Consider the following 18,768-nt stretch of genomic DNA (forward strand, 5'->3'; position numbering starts at 1 on the left):
AATTTATATTTTGTTGCATGTTTTACCTTTTCTACTACTTGAATGTAAGCTCCTTAAATATGGAACTGTCTTACTCACCTTTGTACAATCTATAGCACTCACGATGATACAAACAGCAGCGCTTAAGAAATGGTTTTAGAACGAATACAAGGAAAAATCCTAAGCTTATTAAAGGCCTCTGTGATCTACTACTAAAAGCAAAAGATATATTTGTATATCCTTAACAATGAGTGCATAATCATATACAGCACTTTTGGAGATGCTCTCTGAACCTAAAACTAATAAACATTTGAAATAAAAATCTTTAGAATACATTTATCAGCTTTGCAAAATCTTCCCCCTTACATTTTGCTAAAGTTAGATTTAATATGGGGTTCTATTTTTTATTTAAAAAATTTTTTCAAGTTTATTTACTTTGAAAGAGAGAGAGAGTGGGGGAGGGACAGAGAGAGGGGGAGAGAGATAATCCCAAGCAGGCTCCACACTGTCAATGCAGAGCCCGATGTGGGGCTTGAACCCACGAACTGTGAGATCATGATCTGAGCTGAAATCAAGAGTCGGATGCTCAACCAACTGAGCAACCCAGGTGCCCCGAATATGAAGTTTTAAAATTTGTTAGGAAAAGTAGGCAGTATCATTTAAATAACAAAACATAAACTAAATTGTATGTCTCAAAAAAATTATCATAAATTATCACCCTGATGATTTAAAATTCAACGAAAGGCAACTTACTCTATGTCCAATACCATGGATGGATTGGATTGTTCCTTATCTTGCTCATCGTTATAGAACAAAATTTTTTTGCTGCTTACTACAACATACTGAAATGAGGAAAAAAAGAGGAATATATATAAGAGCAACATTAATGTGGTTTAAAATAAGCACAATACTTGTCATTTATGTCTAAAGTATACTGTATTAATCTAAGATCAATGCTAATAACAGAGCAATTAATACAAGTTGTATGTTTTAAAAGTAAAATATGTAACAGATTATCAATTAGAAAAAACAAGGCATATATACCTGTTTCTTCCAGCCATATCGTTTGATATTTCCTCTGTTTGGTATTGAAAGCCAGCCTTCAATTCTTGACTCTAGGAGCAAAAGAATATATAGTATTCAGCCTTAAGTAGTAGTAAGAGGAAAGCTATTACAAGTTGTTTGATGGCATGCAGCAACAGGCATTTGAACACAGCTAAATGAATAAGTGCTACAATTTGCTCTTCCATGCTTCAATCACACAAATCAACTGTAATGGCCATACAAATATTGCAGAAAAAAATTCCAAGCCACTTTTCCCATAAAATTAACATTTAGTACTTAATTATAAAAGTATGAAGTAAAACAATACCCTTTAGAGCCAGGCAAGACTGGAATGGATTGCAGCTTAAATGGGATATGATACAGAAGACTTTAAATATCATTTAACACTTATAACACTATTTAGCAAAATAAAAAATGCAGCAAGTGGAACAAATCAGAGCGATGATTTACACAAGAAAGAGCAAGCAAAAGTACAGAGAGGTGTCCTATTACTCACAGAAGATAAGAATAGAAGATAAATAAATAAGGAATGCAGGCAGAATCAACTAGATACAAAGAATAAGAGACAAGCATTTTATTTGTTTTCTTAGCACAAGATTCTGATAAACTTTTTGGTAAAACACCTATAATAATTTCAATAAAATTGCTAAAATCTGGTTGAGGGGGTACTTAATTCTAGTGTTAAAGTCCAATTGTAATTCTTTTCAAACTAAAGAGGTATAAATAAAGACTTTTAAGTATGTGATACCAGAACTTAATAAATAGCCAAAAAACATAGCATTGAGTTGGTCAGCTATTACTTTAAACAGTTTGTGCATACCAGAAATTCCTTGACTAATACAATCAAGGCATTTAAAAATAAATATTATTACTGTTTAAATATAATTAATGTTTATGAGAAATATCTGAAGGAAAAAGATGATTATTAGAAATCATTATTTTATATCAGGTTAGAGATAAGAATATTTTTTTCTATATCTGTCTTATGATTTGAAACACACACACAAAAAAAGTAAGCAATTTTCAAGTACAATGCTTAAATCATGACCCTAACAGGAATATATAATGCCTTTCCCCACATATAAAAGCTGTAAAACAAATCTAAGTCTTAAAGTAATCGTAACAACAATAGGTAACATTTACCGAACACTTGTTTGACATGTGCTTTCCAAGTAATGTCACATTTAATCTATGTATATTATCCCATGAATGTATACTATATTCCTATGAATATAGGATAGGATAGATTCTACAATCATCCTCCATTTACAAATGAAGAACACCAAAGCTTAGAAGGTAAACTGACTTGTCCAAGGGTATACTCTATCAGTAACTGTCAAAGCTATAGAGTTTACCCTGGCAGGCTAATTTCTGAGCTTGTGTTCCTAGAACACCATGCTATTCTGTCCTTAACTAAAAAGCTTTGCAGTTAATTGAATTGAATATTCTTCTTGTACCAACTTCTTCCATGTACCTGTCTTTTGCTTTTGTTACTCCTCTTCATCTAAATTATAGTTGTTAAGGTGGAGAAAATAATGAGAAAACACAGCTCAAAACAATCCTCTTCTCCCAACTACTCCCAGCAACTTCTTAGTTCATCAATAATTGTTTTGTCTCCTTAAGTAGTTCCTTAGTAAGTTTTGTAAGATCAGGGACCATATCCTGACACTATTTTTATATATTTCAAGGCATCTGACACACAGAGTAGGTATATATTTTGATTATTTTACAGTTCTGCTCCCCCCCCCCCCCGAATTAGCCAGTTACAGCTACCCTTTATAAATGATGGTTTAAAAACCAAAGGGCATGGGGCGCCTGGGTGGCGCAGTCGGTTAAGTGTCCGACTTCAGCCAGGTCACGATCTCGCGGTCCGTGAGTTCGAGCCCCGCGTCAGGCTCTGGGCTGATGGCTCAGAGCCTGGAGCCTGTTTCTGATTCTTTGTCTCCCTCTCTCTCTGCCCCTCTCCCGTTCATGCTCTGTCTCTCTCTGTCCCAAAAATAAATAAACGTTGAAAAAAAAAAAAAAAACCAAAGGGCAGTTTTAGGGGCACCTGGGTGGCTCAGTCGGTTAAGTGTCCAACTTCGGCTCAGGTCATGATCTCACATTTCTTGAGTTTGAGCCCGTCAGGCTCACTGCTATCAGCCTATCAGGGCAAAGCCCTCTTTGGATCTTGGGTCCCCCTCTTTCTGCCCCTCCCCTGCTTCCGCTCCCTCAAAAATAAACATTAAAAAAAAAACCCAAAGGGCAGTTTTACATTAAACAACACGCAGAAGGTTGCTAATCACTCACAAATATTCTTACAAAAGCATCAAGTTATTGTTAGGAAAATTTTCCTTCGGTGTGCTCCAAATTGCAGCTCGTTTACTCCTCCAATTTACTACCAGTAATTCCTCACAGAAAATATGTGAAAGCCACCGAAATTTTGACCTTTATACAAAATTGTGTATGCCAAAATACCCCACACTCAAGTTATTTCTCCTATGAGAATATATGCCAAAAATATTTATGCTTTATGACTCTAGGTTTGGATTATCTGCCAGTGTTTTCTTTAATGTATTTTCAATGGATTGTTGTAGGTTATGACTTTATCTGTCATTTCAGTGTTTCTTAAGAAATTTTGTACATCAAAGGCATTTTATGAATTAAATAAGCCCTTTTTTATTTGTTCCCATTTAAATTAAATGAAATTTGGAACTCAAAAAAAGGTGCTGAGGACATGTGAAGGTCTTCATCAATTTATAATAATATATTTTTTTTAGATTTTTTAAATGTGTATTTTTATTATTATTTTTTAATTTAAAAAAAAAGTTTAACGTTTATTTATTTTTGAGACAGGGAGAGACAGAGCATGAACGGGAGAGGGTCAGAGAGAGAGGGAGACACAGAATCTGAAACAGGCTCCAGGCTCTGAGCTGTCAGCACAGAGCCCGATGCGGGGCTCAAACTCACGGACCGCAAGATCATGACCTGAGCCAGAGTCGGACGCTTAACTGACTGAGCCACCCAGGCGCCCCTGTATTTATTTTTAAAACAGACAGAGTGCAAGTGGGGGAGAGGCAGAGAGAGAGGGAGACACAGAATTTGAAGCAGGTTCCAGGCTCTGAGCTATCAGCACAGAGCCGGATGCGGGGCCCAAACCCACAAGCTGTCAGATCATGACCTGAGCCGAAGTTGGGCACTTAACCAACTGAGCCAACCAGGAGACCCACCCAGGTTTTCACCAATTTAAAACAACAGGGTTACAGGAGAGAATTTTAATTTTTCCTTCCAGTGCATTCCCTTCACAAAAGCAGGTGAACTAAGCTCAGGGACAAATTAAAAACTACATACTAGCTTCTCCTCTGTTTACTTACTCATGTCTTACATACAAGTTAACATATTAGTTGTGTGTGTGTGTGTGTGTGTGTGTATACATAAACCTCCTTTAAAACCATGACAACTTGTGACATATGTAGCAATCTGAAAGTAAAATGTTTTAAATTCCATCTTTTCCATCACAAACACAGAAATCAGCTTCTCCAGATTAAAAAATGTTGAGGACTCCTAACTCTACATTATCATCAATAATATGCTACAAAAGTACAAAGTACAAATACAACTTGGCTCCAGGTTTTATGTATTTGTAAAGCAATTTTAACTTATAAATCAATACCCAATACAGCGAATTTAAATATCAAAGTGAACTGCTGAAGACTATCAAAGTCTACTTGCATAAACACATACTGCTTAAGAAATAAAGCTAAGGAACCATTGCCAAATATTTTAATTATATTCAGAAGTGATATAAAAATGAAATTAATGTTCAAGAATTCAGATGCATCATCTCCAAATCATTGATTAGATTTGGGCAAGTTGGAAGTTCTCATATACTTAAATACTTGGAAACACACCAAGAAATCCACCATTTACAGGTTTAAATTTCAAAGACTGAGAGACATAAAGTTAGATGGAAAGAGAATGAGGCAGATAATCCACAAGAGATAATGAATATTAGAATATTGATACCAAGTGTTTTTCCTAGTGCTTCATCTACTTTTACATTCTTTTCAGATTATTAGGTCAACAGTTCCAAAAGAAGGAAAGAGAAAGAATAAGGGAGTTATCACGCTGTCTTTTTGTCACTGAGGCAATAGGAAAATCTTAACTCAAGTGTAATCTTTATATTTACACAGTGTGCTATGCCACAACCTGCTACAGAACCAAAAGGAGGATGAAAACATAAAAGAATTAGAAAAGTAATTTAAGAACTTCAGAAGGTTGTACAACAGATAATTTTTTTTCTAAGCTTTTTAGAATTGGGAAACAGGAGAGATTTTATCTACTTAAGGACAAGTAGAGACTGAGCTCTAGATATACAAGATAATTAAATGAAAATCTTTATATTGAATGATGAAATCTAAAACTAAGTTATATTATCAGTTCATCCACCCAACTACCTATAAACACCCATCTCACTGAACTAAAAAATATGATCCATATTTCAAAAGGCCTTTATTTTAACTTTTGAGTAAATGTATTCCATTCAAAGTTCTTCCTTTTTCAGTCTGTAGTTTAATTTTCTAAAATTAAAAAAATAATAATGTTTATTTATTTTTGAGAGAGGGACAGAGTGCAAATAGGGGAGGGGCAGAGAGCGAGATGGAGACAGAATCTGAAGCAGGCTCCAGGCTGAGTTGTCAGCACAGAGTCCGACGTGGGGCCTTGAACTCAGGAGCCATGAGATGATGACCTAAGCCAAAGTTGGACACTTAACCAACTGAGCTACCCATGCACCCCTCTGCTGACTGATTCTTAAGTGTATTTATAAGGTCAGGATTCTGAAATCTAAATGGATCCCTAACTTAAGTCAGCGAATCAAACCATCTGATCGTCCTCTGAGTTTAGTTTTCCTGAATAAGCCAGAATGGAGGACAAAACTCATCACCTTCCTCCTCTTTAGATGTCCCTCAAACTCATCATTCAATTCAAATTTTTTCTGAATAGTATTTACCAATAGTGGATTGACTGAAATGTTTAACCTAATAAAAAGAAAACCAAGATACACATAATAAGACATCATTATAACCAAAGTTAAAGGGAAAGGGGTGGAATAAAGACAAAAAACCTGGACAGGATATTTAACTTTATCTAAATAGAAAGAATTCCTGGACTCTAAGCTACAATTTCAGTTCAACAATTGAAAGAATGTAGCCAAACACCCCTAAAAGTCATACTGATGATTAAATCTAACTTTTGAAAGCTTTTCAAACAACAGCTGGAGCAAGAGGTTCTTGTTAAATCCAAAGTGATTCTCTGATAAAGGACATGCACCTACAAGATTCTCAAGAGGCAGAAGGTTTCAGAAAACCAAAAATGGGAAAAGCGAAGGAATTCCTTGACCACTATAATAAGAAATTTTACTCCATGCCCTTCTAAGAGATCTGATTCTGGGCTAGAAAACACACAAAAGAAGGAGGGCAGGGATTACATGGTATATAAGTAAGAGTTGAATTCACTTTTCACTTTGAGTCCCACTTTCTTGACCAAGAACAATAATACCATTTTCTAAGTAGTCTATTAAGTTTTTTTATATCAAATTCTCAAAAAACAGTATCTGTTAAAATAGAATCACTATAATATAAAATGTGCTACTTCATAAATATCTAGTAACACATTACACAGGAAATACACAAATTAAAATCAATTTTCAAGTTTATGGCCATGTAAACAAAACTTCCAAAACCTTGAACTAAGAATATGCAGTAGTATGTAGGGGGTACCTGAGTGGCTCAGTTGGTTAAGTGTCTTGACTTCAACTCAGGTCATGATCTCACGGTTCACAGGTTTGAGCCCCGCATCGGGTTCTGTGCTGACAGCTTAGAGCCTGGAACCTGCTTCAGATTCTGTATCTCCCTCTTTCTCCCTGCCCCACCCCTGCTCGCACTCTGCCCCTCCCTCTCTCAAAAATAAACATTAAAAAAAAATGATAAGCAGCAGTATGTCAAGTTTGTGTATATAAACATTTATATCTTTAAAATTTGTAATGCATGTTTTAATATTTATAACCTATTCACTTCTAAACTGAACGTGTATTATGTGTATTGCTTATCTCTGTTAAAAAGACATAAATGTACTATAACTTACCCTACACTAAATCCAAGAATTTTAATTGATTCTCAACTGGGAGAAAAAAAAAAGACATCGGAAAAGTCTGAAATCCTAGATACTCTCACTTTTGCCTTTACTTGACTCTCTGCCCCCTAACTGCATCTCTCAATCCCTTTTATCTATTTCTCTAAATTCAAAACTTAAAGTCTGACCGGAGTTTATCTCTACTACTTTAGAAAGGTCTATATATAGGCTGCTATGGTTCTGATTTCAAGTACAGTTCTTAGTTTTTGCACAGAAATACATAAAAACAAAAAAACCCACAGTACATTAAAGAGCTGCTACTCATGAAAACACATATAATAATTTTCTTTAAATAGTGAGAGGTATAAGCAGCTTCAGCTTTCACCATGCAGTTAGGCTGTTTTGGTTCAAAACCTTTTTCAGATTTCTATTCAGGTAGAGCCTCTCAAATTTATGTTAATAGCCTAAAATTTCTTTTGACTGCTTTTATTCTATAAAATGCAAACATAATCAGACTTTGGCTAACAGAAGCATAAATTTCTTCTTAAGGATCCATGGGAAAAATAAAATGACAAAGAGGTAGAAAGCTAAATGAAAGTAACATACATTAATTTCCATGAATGAAGCAAACCTGAATGAAGTAAAAGAAATGTTCTTACCTGGAAGGTTTCCATCAGTTTCATCAGCACTAGGAAAACTAGCAACACTTGTAGAATCCGAAAGGTCCAAAAGTTTAGCACGCAATTGCTCAATATCACTCTCTTTGCTAGCCAATTGCATCTGAAGCTCATTCCTATGTGTACATTCTTCTACCAATTGCTATTTTTGAAATAAAGAAATCAAAATCAAATTTTCAAATTAAAAATTAAGAATTAATGGAACTATGAAGAATCTAAAACTAATACTAAAAAATTAGTATAAACTTCATGAATGTTTACCACCACAGATTTTGATACAATTGTAAAAAATGCAAGTTCTCTTCCTCATTAATACATTGCTTGGTAAACTCCTTTTCTCCTTGCTTTCAACAAATTTTGTTTGTATTTTTTAAATATAAAGCATCAAAACACAAAAACCAAACACCTGTTAAAACAGTAGGAAATGCTTTTATGGCTTCAAATGAAACAGTTTAAAAAATATGGAAAGCTTCTCAGGATGGTAAAACCATAAATGATAGAGAGTCAGTGCTTGTATCCAAGTCAATCTAGGACCAGAGACCAGTTCTCAATTTTGTGCTATTTACAGGCCAGGAAGTATAAAAAAAAATTAAGTATGATATTTTGATTTCAGAAAAGTGAGTCCTGATTAGAGAAAACAAAAAAATATACAATACTTCAAATCCTCTAACTTAACTGTAGTTAGTATTATACCAGTCATATCTCAATTTTAGTCAAAAACCAAAAAGGCAAAACTTCTTTTTGATTCTCTCAAAGGAGCATCTCTAATCAAGCAAATGCTAATGGGTAAAAATTATCATGGTTAATAAGAAATGGAGTATCTTTCTAGTTTTTCAACATCATGGTTCATATTAGAGTAATAATGATCAAACTGTGGAGAGTATAAACCTGAATATGCATTTTTATGCTAAAAATATCTACAGAAGACCAATAGATAATAGGTATAAACAGACATAACAAATTAAGAAAATAATCCTACACACACACAAACCTTACCGCTTGCATGTCATTCAGTTCCTTCTGATGTTTCACCACCATCTGGTTGAATTTCTCTCTTTCTTGGTTGAGTTCCAGTTGAAGCTTTCGATTTTCCTTTTCTTTCTTTCTCAAATCCTGTGTATTAGCTTTCTTTCTATCAATTTTAAAATCTTTCCGATTCATTATTTCTGCCAACTTGTTAACAGCCTATTCAAATATTAAAGTATTATTAAATAAGGATCTATGTTGGAACCATCTGATTTAAATCTCCACTAAAAATGTATTTTCTTCCTCAAAATCAGGAAGGACTATTTTGTGTGGGAAAATCAGAAGAACCTAATAAAGGTTGGAACATAACTGGTAGCACAAGTAACTACTACTGTTTTATCTCATTGTTCAAATGTAAGAACCAGATTAAGTCTTGTAAAAATTCATTTACTGTTCAATAATTATTCAGCATTATACTGTACGTAGGCACTTTGATAGGTACTAGATATAAAGACAAAAAATAGAGTTATGCCTCAAAGGTATCATAGTCTGATGGAGGAGCCAGACAAGCACGCATTATAGTACAGAGTGGTGAGTTAAAAGAAAAGAGGCTAACAATGGTGCTATGGGAGCAGTACCTAATGAGACCTGGGGAAGTCAGGGGTGGCTTCCTGGTGTACCTGCACATGTGTCCACATATGTTTCTTAAAAAGACAAATAAGAGTTGGATAAGCAAAGAAGAAATAGTATTAAAGAGAAGAGCCAAGGAGATGGCATTATAATCAGATGAAACCACACACAGGCAAAAAGGCCCAAGATAATTTTTTTCCTTGGGACAAGTACGTAAGTAAGGAGACGGTATCTACCAGGCCATACTGAGGCCCTTTTGAATGTAAGAGAGAACAGCTGAGGTTAATCCCTTTTGCCAGAAGGAAAGAACATATTCAAATTGAGAAGTGTTAAAAGCATGTGAAATTAAGCTACATAAACTAAAACATAAGTCATGGTATTTTCTGCAATTATGTTTAAAAGAAACTGAAGATTTTTCCATTAAGACAGAAAAAAAGCCCAACTACCATCATTTCCATGTACATTTAGTCCTATCTAGGATGAGGGGCCCATATACATATTTTAATGGAGTAAATGCTTATTTCATTGAACTCATAATGCATATTGTTATTTTTCTAACAGTAAATCTAACATATTAAAAGAAAAATAAAAGACAGAACTATATTATGAAAAAAGTGAAAAGCTCTTGTAGTATCACCCGTCAAAGAGTACCTCTGCTAAAGTCTCTTTTTTCAATCTGCTGGGTGTGTATCCTTCTAAACTTTTCCTTATGTATATAAGCTGATTATATGGATATTTAAATTAGAAAATGGGATCATGCTATACATTCTGTGCTGCAACTCGCTTTTTAAATTTAATACTATATCATATATCATGGGAAATACAATTTCCCCATGTCATTACACATATGTCTATTTCATTTATTTTTAATGGCTCCTTTGCTCTGTATTGTATGGATATATTATGATTTATCAATACTATGCTGATGGGTGGTTGGGTTATTTTTATTTTTCACCGTTAAAAATAATGTTGTGGGGTGCCTGGGTGGCTCATTAAGAGTCCGACTTCAGCTCAGGTCATGATCTCGTGGTCCTTGAGTTCGAGCCCGTATCGGGCTCTGTGCTGACCGCTCAGAGCCTGGAGCCTGCTTCAGAATCTGTATCTCCCTTTCTCTCTGGACCTCCCCCACTTGCACTTTCTCTCTCTCTCTCTCAAAAATAAACATTACAAAAAAAAATGTTGTTGCTGTAGGGGCGCCTGGGTGGCTCAGTCGGTCCGTCATGGCTCAGAGCCTGGAGCCTGCTTTGGATTCTGTGTCTCGGTCTCTCTGCCCTGCCCCCCACTCACGATCTGTCTCTGTCTCTCAAAAATGAATAAACGTTAAAAAAAATTTTTAAAGTTGTTGCTGTAATTACATTTGTATGTGTTTCTTTTGAGCATTTATGGAGTTATGCATACAGGATAAATTCCTAAGTGTGCAGTTACTGGGTCGAAGAATATGCACATTAAAATATGTTATTCTGTTAATTGTTCTCATAGTTTACTCCCTCAAAAACTACACAAATAAATTTCCCTATGTTCTTGCTAAAGAGGAGTATTATCTCTCTCACTCAAATGTGCCCATTTGTCAAAAAGATACCTCATTATTGGTTTAATTTTTATTTCTTGGTTTATGGTAATGGGTTAGCTTTTTAAAATTCTTTTTTTCTCAAATGTCTCTTATTTTTTTTCATAGAAGATTGTCTTTTTATTTGTAGACCCTCTTTTATTTGTATTTCTCTACATTTGTTGTAAATATTCTTCTTAGTTTGTTTTCTTTCAACTTATGTTGTTTTGGGCTCCACAGACCTGAATTTTTATGTAATAAATGTCAATCCTTTTCTTCATGGTCTATGTTTTGATGTAAAAGTAAGTACAATCCTTCTACTGAAGGATTTTCAACAGGTATTAAATACATTTTTGAAGGATTAATCTAGTTGCAACATGAAAAACTGCTGAGAGGGAGAGTAGATAAGTGGTAAAAAAGCTAATATAATCATTTAATAAAAAGTAAAAAATATTTATTTTACCATAAAAATCAACTGGGGTACACAGTACCTTATGAAGAATTTAAACTACTGTATAAGTTAGTAAAATGACAAGATACCAAGTTTTAGTAAAAATGTGAACTGCATCATTAAATATATAGCAAAATGATACAGTCACCCCTATAGTTTCTTACTTACTCCTAGTTCTTCTCTCTTGGCTTTAGTCAAGTATTTTCTCTTCATTAAGTTTTCCTACTGTCAATTAATTATAGGTCTTCTGTACAATCTAAAACATGTTCTTACTAGTCAAATGACTAGACAAGCTACTTTCTGAACTCAATTAAAATCCAATTTCCTGAAAAAGACTTCTATATTTAATGAAGAAAGAGTATTACATTATTTGTTCCAGTGAAAAGACTGAACATTACAACCTAAGTTTTAAGAAAAAGTTCACAAAGAGCAAATGTTACCTTCTGAATATATGATACTCAAATACAAACATATGGAAAAGGCTGAGAGAGAATGTATACCTGTGTTTTAAGGGTTCTTTCTGTACTGATATTCTTTTCATAGGTAGCCTTAAGATTATTGATCTCTTCCTCTTTCTTCAGTTTATATTCTGTTAGCAAATTATATAAAGTGTTATTATATGACATTAAATTTCTGCATTCAAAATTAATGCTCTTAATTATGCAAATTAGTTTATACATCATAACTTTTAATAACTTCATTAAGATAATTCTTTTTTGTTGTTTTATTGAGGTATAATTGACAAATAAATTTGTAAGATATTTAAGTTATACAATATGATAATTTGATAGATGTAAACATTGTGAAAGGATTCTCCCATCAAGTTCATTAACATATCCATCACCTCACATATTTACCATTTTCTGAGATGAGAACATTTAAGTTCTACTAAGATAATTCTTAAGGCTACAGAAGCTATTTAACATATGAAAACAAATATTTCAAAAACCTAATACACAATATAAATAGCTAAGATTTACCTCTGAACTTGATTAAACATAATTAAAACAAAACAAAACAAAAAACCTTACATACCTTCCTCTGTCCTCCTCATTTTATCAGTTAGCTCTTCATTTTCTTTTCTTAATAATTCAAGATCTTTGGTTAGCATGCTGTTTGTTTCTTCAAGCTTAACAAAACACACAAAGGTTTAAGTTACATTCACTTCAAAAAAAAAATACTTCACATTCTCCATAGATGAGGACAGATAAAACGCTGCTTTATTATGAAAATGCCTGGTTTCCGGTTTAACATATGTGGATATAATTAAATTCAAAATATTTTAAAATAATTGTTAGCTTCTAAAAATTACTTCAGCTGGTGTGTATGTGTGTGTGTTTTTGTGAAAGGAAGAAAAAAATGTAATGGAAGGAGAACGACTACAAACTTGGGAAATTTAAATTTAGGTTTCTAGCTCTGTGATTCTTAGCAAGTCACAATGCTTTTGGGCCTCAATTCCTTCATCTGAATAATGATGATGAAAACGACAATTAAAAACATTTTACTTTCAGTAATGTACTACTTATTCACCATTCTATGTATATTATTTCACTTAATGTTCATAAGAATCTTGTGGAATAGGTATTATTTCTTTTTCTTTTTTTTAAGTAAACCCTATGCCCAATGTGGGGCTTGAACTCACAACCCTGAGATCAAGAGTTGCATGCTCTACTGATTGAGCCAGCCAGGCACCCCAAATATTATTTCTATTTTATAGATGAAGAATCTGAGGCTTAGAGAAGTTAATGCACATTGCCAAGACCATGTAACTTCTTAAAGGCAAAGCTAAGATTTAAACCCAGGACTACCTACACCAGAGCACTTGATGGTAACTTCAAAAGAAGAAAAATCTAACTCCCCCTCCCATTCCCATCATCTATATAGAGAACAGTATAAATTTCAGGAATAGTTAATTATAGTATTGGTTTTCTATAATTAATTTGTAAATATCCATAAAGAATTTCTCATCCCCAAATAGTTTCTCTGAACTTTACAGAATTCTGGCCATAAAACAAGCTGCAATGTATTAAGATAATACAACAAATGAATTTAAGCTAAGCATTTCCTTACATAAAATATATTAAGATCTATAGCCAGAAAGAGAAAAAGTATATTACACTGAAAAAGAATTTCAGTCATTAACAATGGTTTTGGATTATATGAACTATTTTATACAGGAGTACAGACTGACCACTGTGTATAAGTAAAGTCAAAGTAAATACACATGCATACATATTCACCTTACCCTAACACTTTAGGATGTGGCCTATTTTTATTTAATTTTAGTCATAAACCTTACGTGAAAACCACACTTACCCGACTAACAGTGTGATCTTTATCTGTAATCTCCTGTCTATTTCTTGAGGCAGCTTTCTTGCTTTCTTGGGTCAATTCAAAATACTGTTCTTCCAGAAGCCCTCGAGCCAACTGCTCAGACTCAGCTTTTGTTTCTGCTAGATCCAACTGAGTAGTAAGAGTTTCTCTGCAACAGATTTATAAGAGAAATGGATATAAAGAAATTCAGTTATTCTTTCAACTTAATGATTTGCTTAAAAAGACAACTATATTTATTTAAATAATAATAATTCATTGCTTAAATAAAATCCATTACTTGAATCCACTTGAAAAGTTCTATATAAATAATATATTTAACCTCTCAGACTCTGAATAAATGTAAATAACTCTTTAATTTTGTATCTGCTATTGTGCTTAATTAAGAAAAGTTAATAAAGCAATGGCAAGTAGTCTACTTTTGAAAAGGAAACTGTTGTGGATTAGAATGGAAGGTAGCATGGCACAGGAGAAAAATAATAGTCTTGTAAACCAGGAGGCCAGACCTAGACCCTTATCCCTATTCTATCACTAACTAATTGGGCAAGGACCCTGGGCAAATTTCTTACATTTCCTAGAGCTCAATTTAATCAAATCTGTAAAATGAGAGTTAAGCTAAATGATTTTTGAGGTCCCTTCCAGTTCGGAAATTTAATGAGATTATGAAGACTTATAAACAGATATTTAAACCACTATAAACTGTTCCAAGAATGCTCCTTGGGAATAACACTTTAAAGCTTTTTTGGAATTGACATTCAGACCAGGACCAAATCATTCCAGTTTGCTTGCTCTTCCTGAAGAAGCTATCTTGGTCATAAATGTACCCCCCTATATACAGTAGGTGCTCAAAAAATGTTTGCTAAGTGAATAAATGACTTCCACCTATTTTTTACTAAGGGAATAATACAAATGAAATTTTCTGTCTCAAGCCTCTCTCAAGAGGGAGATATATACTAACTACAGAAAAAAAAAAAAATATTCATTCATTTGTCCAAAAAACATTTACCTAAATGGTTACTATGTGCTAAATATGGTTGTACTAAGTAAGACATACAGTAGTAACAAAGTCTCTGCCCTCAGGAAGCATACATTAGTGGGGTGAAAATGGTCAATTTAAAAAATGAGCAAGTAATATACAGCATCCATAGAGAACACAATAAAATGAAAAAGGTAGAAGAAGCTGTGAATGTGGTATTTTATATAGGGTGATCAAGGAGGTCTCTCTGCTAAGAAGACATGTGAGAAGAAATATGAAGGAAGGGAATGAGCTACGCGTATCTCAAAAGTGGTAAGGTGGAAGAAACATCTGATGAGAAATGCCCTAAGTTTGGTCTGAAAGAAGTTAGTGTACGTGAAGTGGGAGATCGAGGAAAGTTGTGAGAAATGTATTAAAAGAAGTTGGAAGAGATAAAGATCTTATAAGGCTTTCTAAAACAGTATACAGAACTTTGGTTTTACTCTGAATATTCTGTTTTTAAAAGATCATTCTGGGGGCGCCTGGGTGGCGCAGTCGGTTGAGCGTCCGACTTCAGCCAGGTCACGATCTCGCGGTCCGGGAGTTTGAGCCCCGCGTCGGGCTCTGGGCTGATGGCTCAGAGCCTGGAGCCTGTTTCCGATTCTGTGTCTCCCTCTCTCTCTGCCCCTCCCCCGTTCATGCTCTGTCTCTCTCTGTCCCAAAAATAAAATAAACGTTGAAAAAAAAAAAAAAAGATCATTCTGGGGGCGCCTGAGTGGCTCAGTCGGTTAAGCGGCTGACTTCGGCTCAGGTCATGATCTCATGGTCTGTGAGTTCGAGACCCGTGTCAGGCTCTGTGCTGACATCTCAGAGCCTGGAGCCTGTTTCAGATTCTGTGTCTCCCTCTCTCTGACCCTCCCCCGTTCATGCTCTGTCTCTCTCTGTGTCAAAAATAAATAAACGTTAAAAAAAAAAAATTAAAAAAAAAAAGATCATTCTGGTTGCTGTACTAAGATCAGACTGTAGGGGGACAATGGCAGAAGTAGGGATATTAGTTAGGAGGCTACTGAAATTATCAAGATTGGAGATGGTCTGGATCAGGCTGGTAAATGGTACAAGTCATGAGAAATGATCAGATTCTGAATATGATTTCAAATTACGGCTAGGAAGACTTATTAATGGATTGCATGTAGAGTATAAGAAGAAAAAAGAGTCTAGAATAACTTCCAAGTTTTTTATTTAAACAACGGGAAATAATAGGATTGCTAATACCAAAATGGGGAAAACAGGGAGCAGCAGGTTGGCAGAGTAAAGGAATCAAGAATTTTTTCTGGACATGTTACAAATGAAATGCTTATTAAACACTCAAGTGGAGATGTCAAATAGATGGCTGGACATACAAGTCTGGAATTCAGGGGAGAATGTGCTTACACGCTGATGCTATTTAAAGCCAAGAGACTGGATGAAAACAAGGAGGGAGTGATCCCTTGGGCCCTCCAAACTTTAAAGGTCTCAGAGAGGGGAAGGGACAAAGGAGCAAAGGAGGTTAAGAGTAGCCAGTTCAATAACAAAAATACCATGTGGTGGTCCGAGAAGCCAAATGAAGAAATTTCATAGAGAGAGTAATGGACTATGTCAACTGCTACTGTTAAATAAGATAAAGACTGAGAATGGACAATTGTCTTTAACTATTAGGAAGTCATCAGTAACCTTGAGAAGGGTTATTTTGATAGAGCGATGAATGCAAAAGTTTGACTGGAATGAGCTGGAGAGAAAGGGAGAAGAGAACCTTAAGATAAATGGTATGTCACTTTTCTTTCTTTTCTCTTTTTTAAAGTTTTATTTATTTATTTTGAGAGACAGAGAGAGAGAGAAAGCATGAGCAGGGAAGGGGCAGAAAGAGGTAGAGAGAACCCCAAGCAGGCTCTGCACTATGATTTCTGTGAGATCATGACCTGAGGTGAAATCAAGAATCCAATGCTTAACTGACTGAGCTACCCAGGTGCCCAGGCATGTAACTTTTTAAAAAAATTTATCTATTTATTTAACTTAAAAAATATTTATTTTTGAGAGAGAGAGAGAGAGAGAGAGAGAGAGAGAGGTAGAGAGAGAGGAGGACAGAGGATCTGAAGTAGGCTCTGTGCTGACAGGAGACAGCCCCATGCAGGGCTCAAATTCACAAACGGTGAGATCATGACCTCAGCCAAAGTCGGATGCTCAACCGACTGAGTCACCCAGGCGCCCCCAGTATGTCACTTTTCAAATAAGTTTGCCACAAAAGGAAGCAGAAAAATATGATGGCAGGTGGAAGTGAATATGTGCTCAAAAGATGGTTATTTTTTACAGAGACGTTTACCTGTATGCAATAAAAATGACTACAGAAAGGAAAAAATTGATGTAGAAAAGGTGAAGATTACTGGAGTCATATTCTTAAGTAGGCAGAAAGGGATGGGATCAAGGGGCTGCCTTAGTTAAAAGCACATTTTGTCCATTTACATCAATCAGAAGGAAGGCAGGGTTTATTGGTACAGATGCAGACAGATTAGTAGGTTGTGAGGGTAGAAGACAGTAGAAGTTCTCTGACTTCCAGGAAGCAAGACCATTTGTTGAGTGTGAGGATGAGGACAGGTTGTTGAAGATCTAGTAGGAAGGAGAAGATATGAAATACGTGTCTCAAAGCATAGGGAAGTTAGTATGTTAGGAAAAGACGCGAAGTACTGCCAATGGTAAGTCTATGATCCTAGCGGTGGTTCTGCACTATTATACACAGGGCTTCACACTGGTAACACTCTTATCTGAGCTTACTGCTTTGTATTAAATTCAAATAAAAGTAAGTTATAATTTAAAATTCCAGGGGCGCCTGGGTGGCGCAGTCGGTTAAGCGTCCGACTTCAGCCAGGTCACGATCTCGCGGTCCGTGAGTTCGAGCCCCGCGTCGTGCTCTGGGCTGATGGCTCAGAGCCTGGAGCCTGTTTCCGATTCTGTGTCTCCCTCTCTCTCTGCCCCTCGCCCGTTCATGCTCTTTCTCTGTCCCAAAAATAAATAAACGTTGAAAAAAAAAAAAATTTAAAATTCCAGAAAACCTATTTATCCCAAATTATAGTCCTATCCCTGGCTATGCAACTGTGCAAGAGAAAGCAAGAAACAATGAGATGGTTCAGGGTAAAATTGTCCACAACTACAACCATCCAGACTTCCTTCACAGCTCTCCATAATGAAAGACCTGTCTTTACTGACTCCTAGGGCCAATCTATCACCTTTATTCTCCCGTTTCCTTAATGAAATCAATTAACAACTTCTTTTTCTTCTAGGATGTAAGATTATAAGCAGGGACTTTGTTCTTGTTCACTGCTGTATTCCAAATGCCCAGAAAAGTCTCTGGCCCATAAAAAAGTGATTAGAAATTTTGTTTCAATCAATGGATAGAGGTGTAACTTTTCTCATTCTGATTTCCTTTCCATGTCTTTAAATATGCTCAAATTTCTACTATCTTTAAAAAGAGATGGCTCTCTTTCACCTTCTCCTCCAGTTAGGGCTCCATCTCTATCTCCTTGCCTTAACACCCACGTTTCTTAAATTAAAAAAAAAAAATTATTTATTTTAAGAGAGAAGGAGAGAGAGTGTGTGTGCGCATGTGAGCAGGGGACGGGGAGAGAGAGGAGAAAGAGAATCCAAAGCAGGCTCCACATTCTCAGCTCAGAGCCTCACATGGGGCTCAAACCCACAAACTGTGAGATCATGACCTGAGCCAAAATCACGAGTCGGATGCTCAACTGACTGAGCCACCCAAGCACATCGAATTTTTAAATTTAACAAATATTTACTGACCATCTACAATGTTCTGGGTACAATTCCAGGTGCTACACATATAGCAGTGAATCAGAGTTAAGGACAAAACATTTGAAAATTCCTTTCTTCACTGCTAAATTCTAGCAGAAAGATAAAAACAGCAAGTAAAATAAAGTAAGTAAGCAAATTCTATAATATACTGGGAAGGGATAAGTACTGCAGAGAAAAATAAAACAGGGAAGGAAGTACTGAAGGTAGCAAGGTAATG

The 18,768-nt window shown here is 35.2% G+C and overlaps 1 protein-coding gene and 1 long non-coding RNA gene across 5 annotated transcripts in view; one reads left to right on the forward strand and one right to left on the reverse strand.

The window, feature by feature from the left end:
* The window catches only part of ROCK1 (Rho associated coiled-coil containing protein kinase 1), a 161,476-nt gene that overhangs the window by 9,055 nt on the left and 133,653 nt on the right, over positions 1 to 18,768 (reverse strand). For all 4 annotated transcript variants that reach the window (XM_086682578.1, XM_086682577.1, XM_086682576.1 and 1 more), the window contains exons 23-29: positions 13,742 to 13,907; positions 12,461 to 12,554; positions 11,926 to 12,014; positions 8,829 to 9,017; positions 7,815 to 7,974; positions 1,024 to 1,094; positions 733 to 821 (exon numbers count right to left, since the gene is read on the reverse strand). In XM_086682578.1, the coding sequence (XP_086538704.1) occupies positions 733 to 821; positions 1,024 to 1,094; positions 7,815 to 7,974; positions 8,829 to 9,017; positions 11,926 to 12,014; positions 12,461 to 12,554; positions 13,742 to 13,907 (858 nt within the window). The remainder of the gene's footprint in view (positions 1 to 732; positions 822 to 1,023; positions 1,095 to 7,814; positions 7,975 to 8,828; positions 9,018 to 11,925; positions 12,015 to 12,460; positions 12,555 to 13,741; positions 13,908 to 18,768) is intronic.
* Positions 16,181 to 18,768, forward strand: part of LOC147575531 (uncharacterized) — a 51,379-nt gene continuing 48,791 nt past the window's right edge. The window contains exon 1 of the long non-coding RNA XR_015242483.1: positions 16,181 to 16,513. This is a non-coding gene — a long non-coding RNA (uncharacterized LOC147575531). The remainder of the gene's footprint in view (positions 16,514 to 18,768) is intronic.

This window comes from Puma concolor, chromosome D3 (genome assembly GCF_028749965.1).
Source record: "Puma concolor isolate L17-30 chromosome D3, mPumCon1.1.hap2, whole genome shotgun sequence".
NCBI lineage: Eukaryota > Metazoa > Chordata > Mammalia > Carnivora > Felidae > Puma > Puma concolor.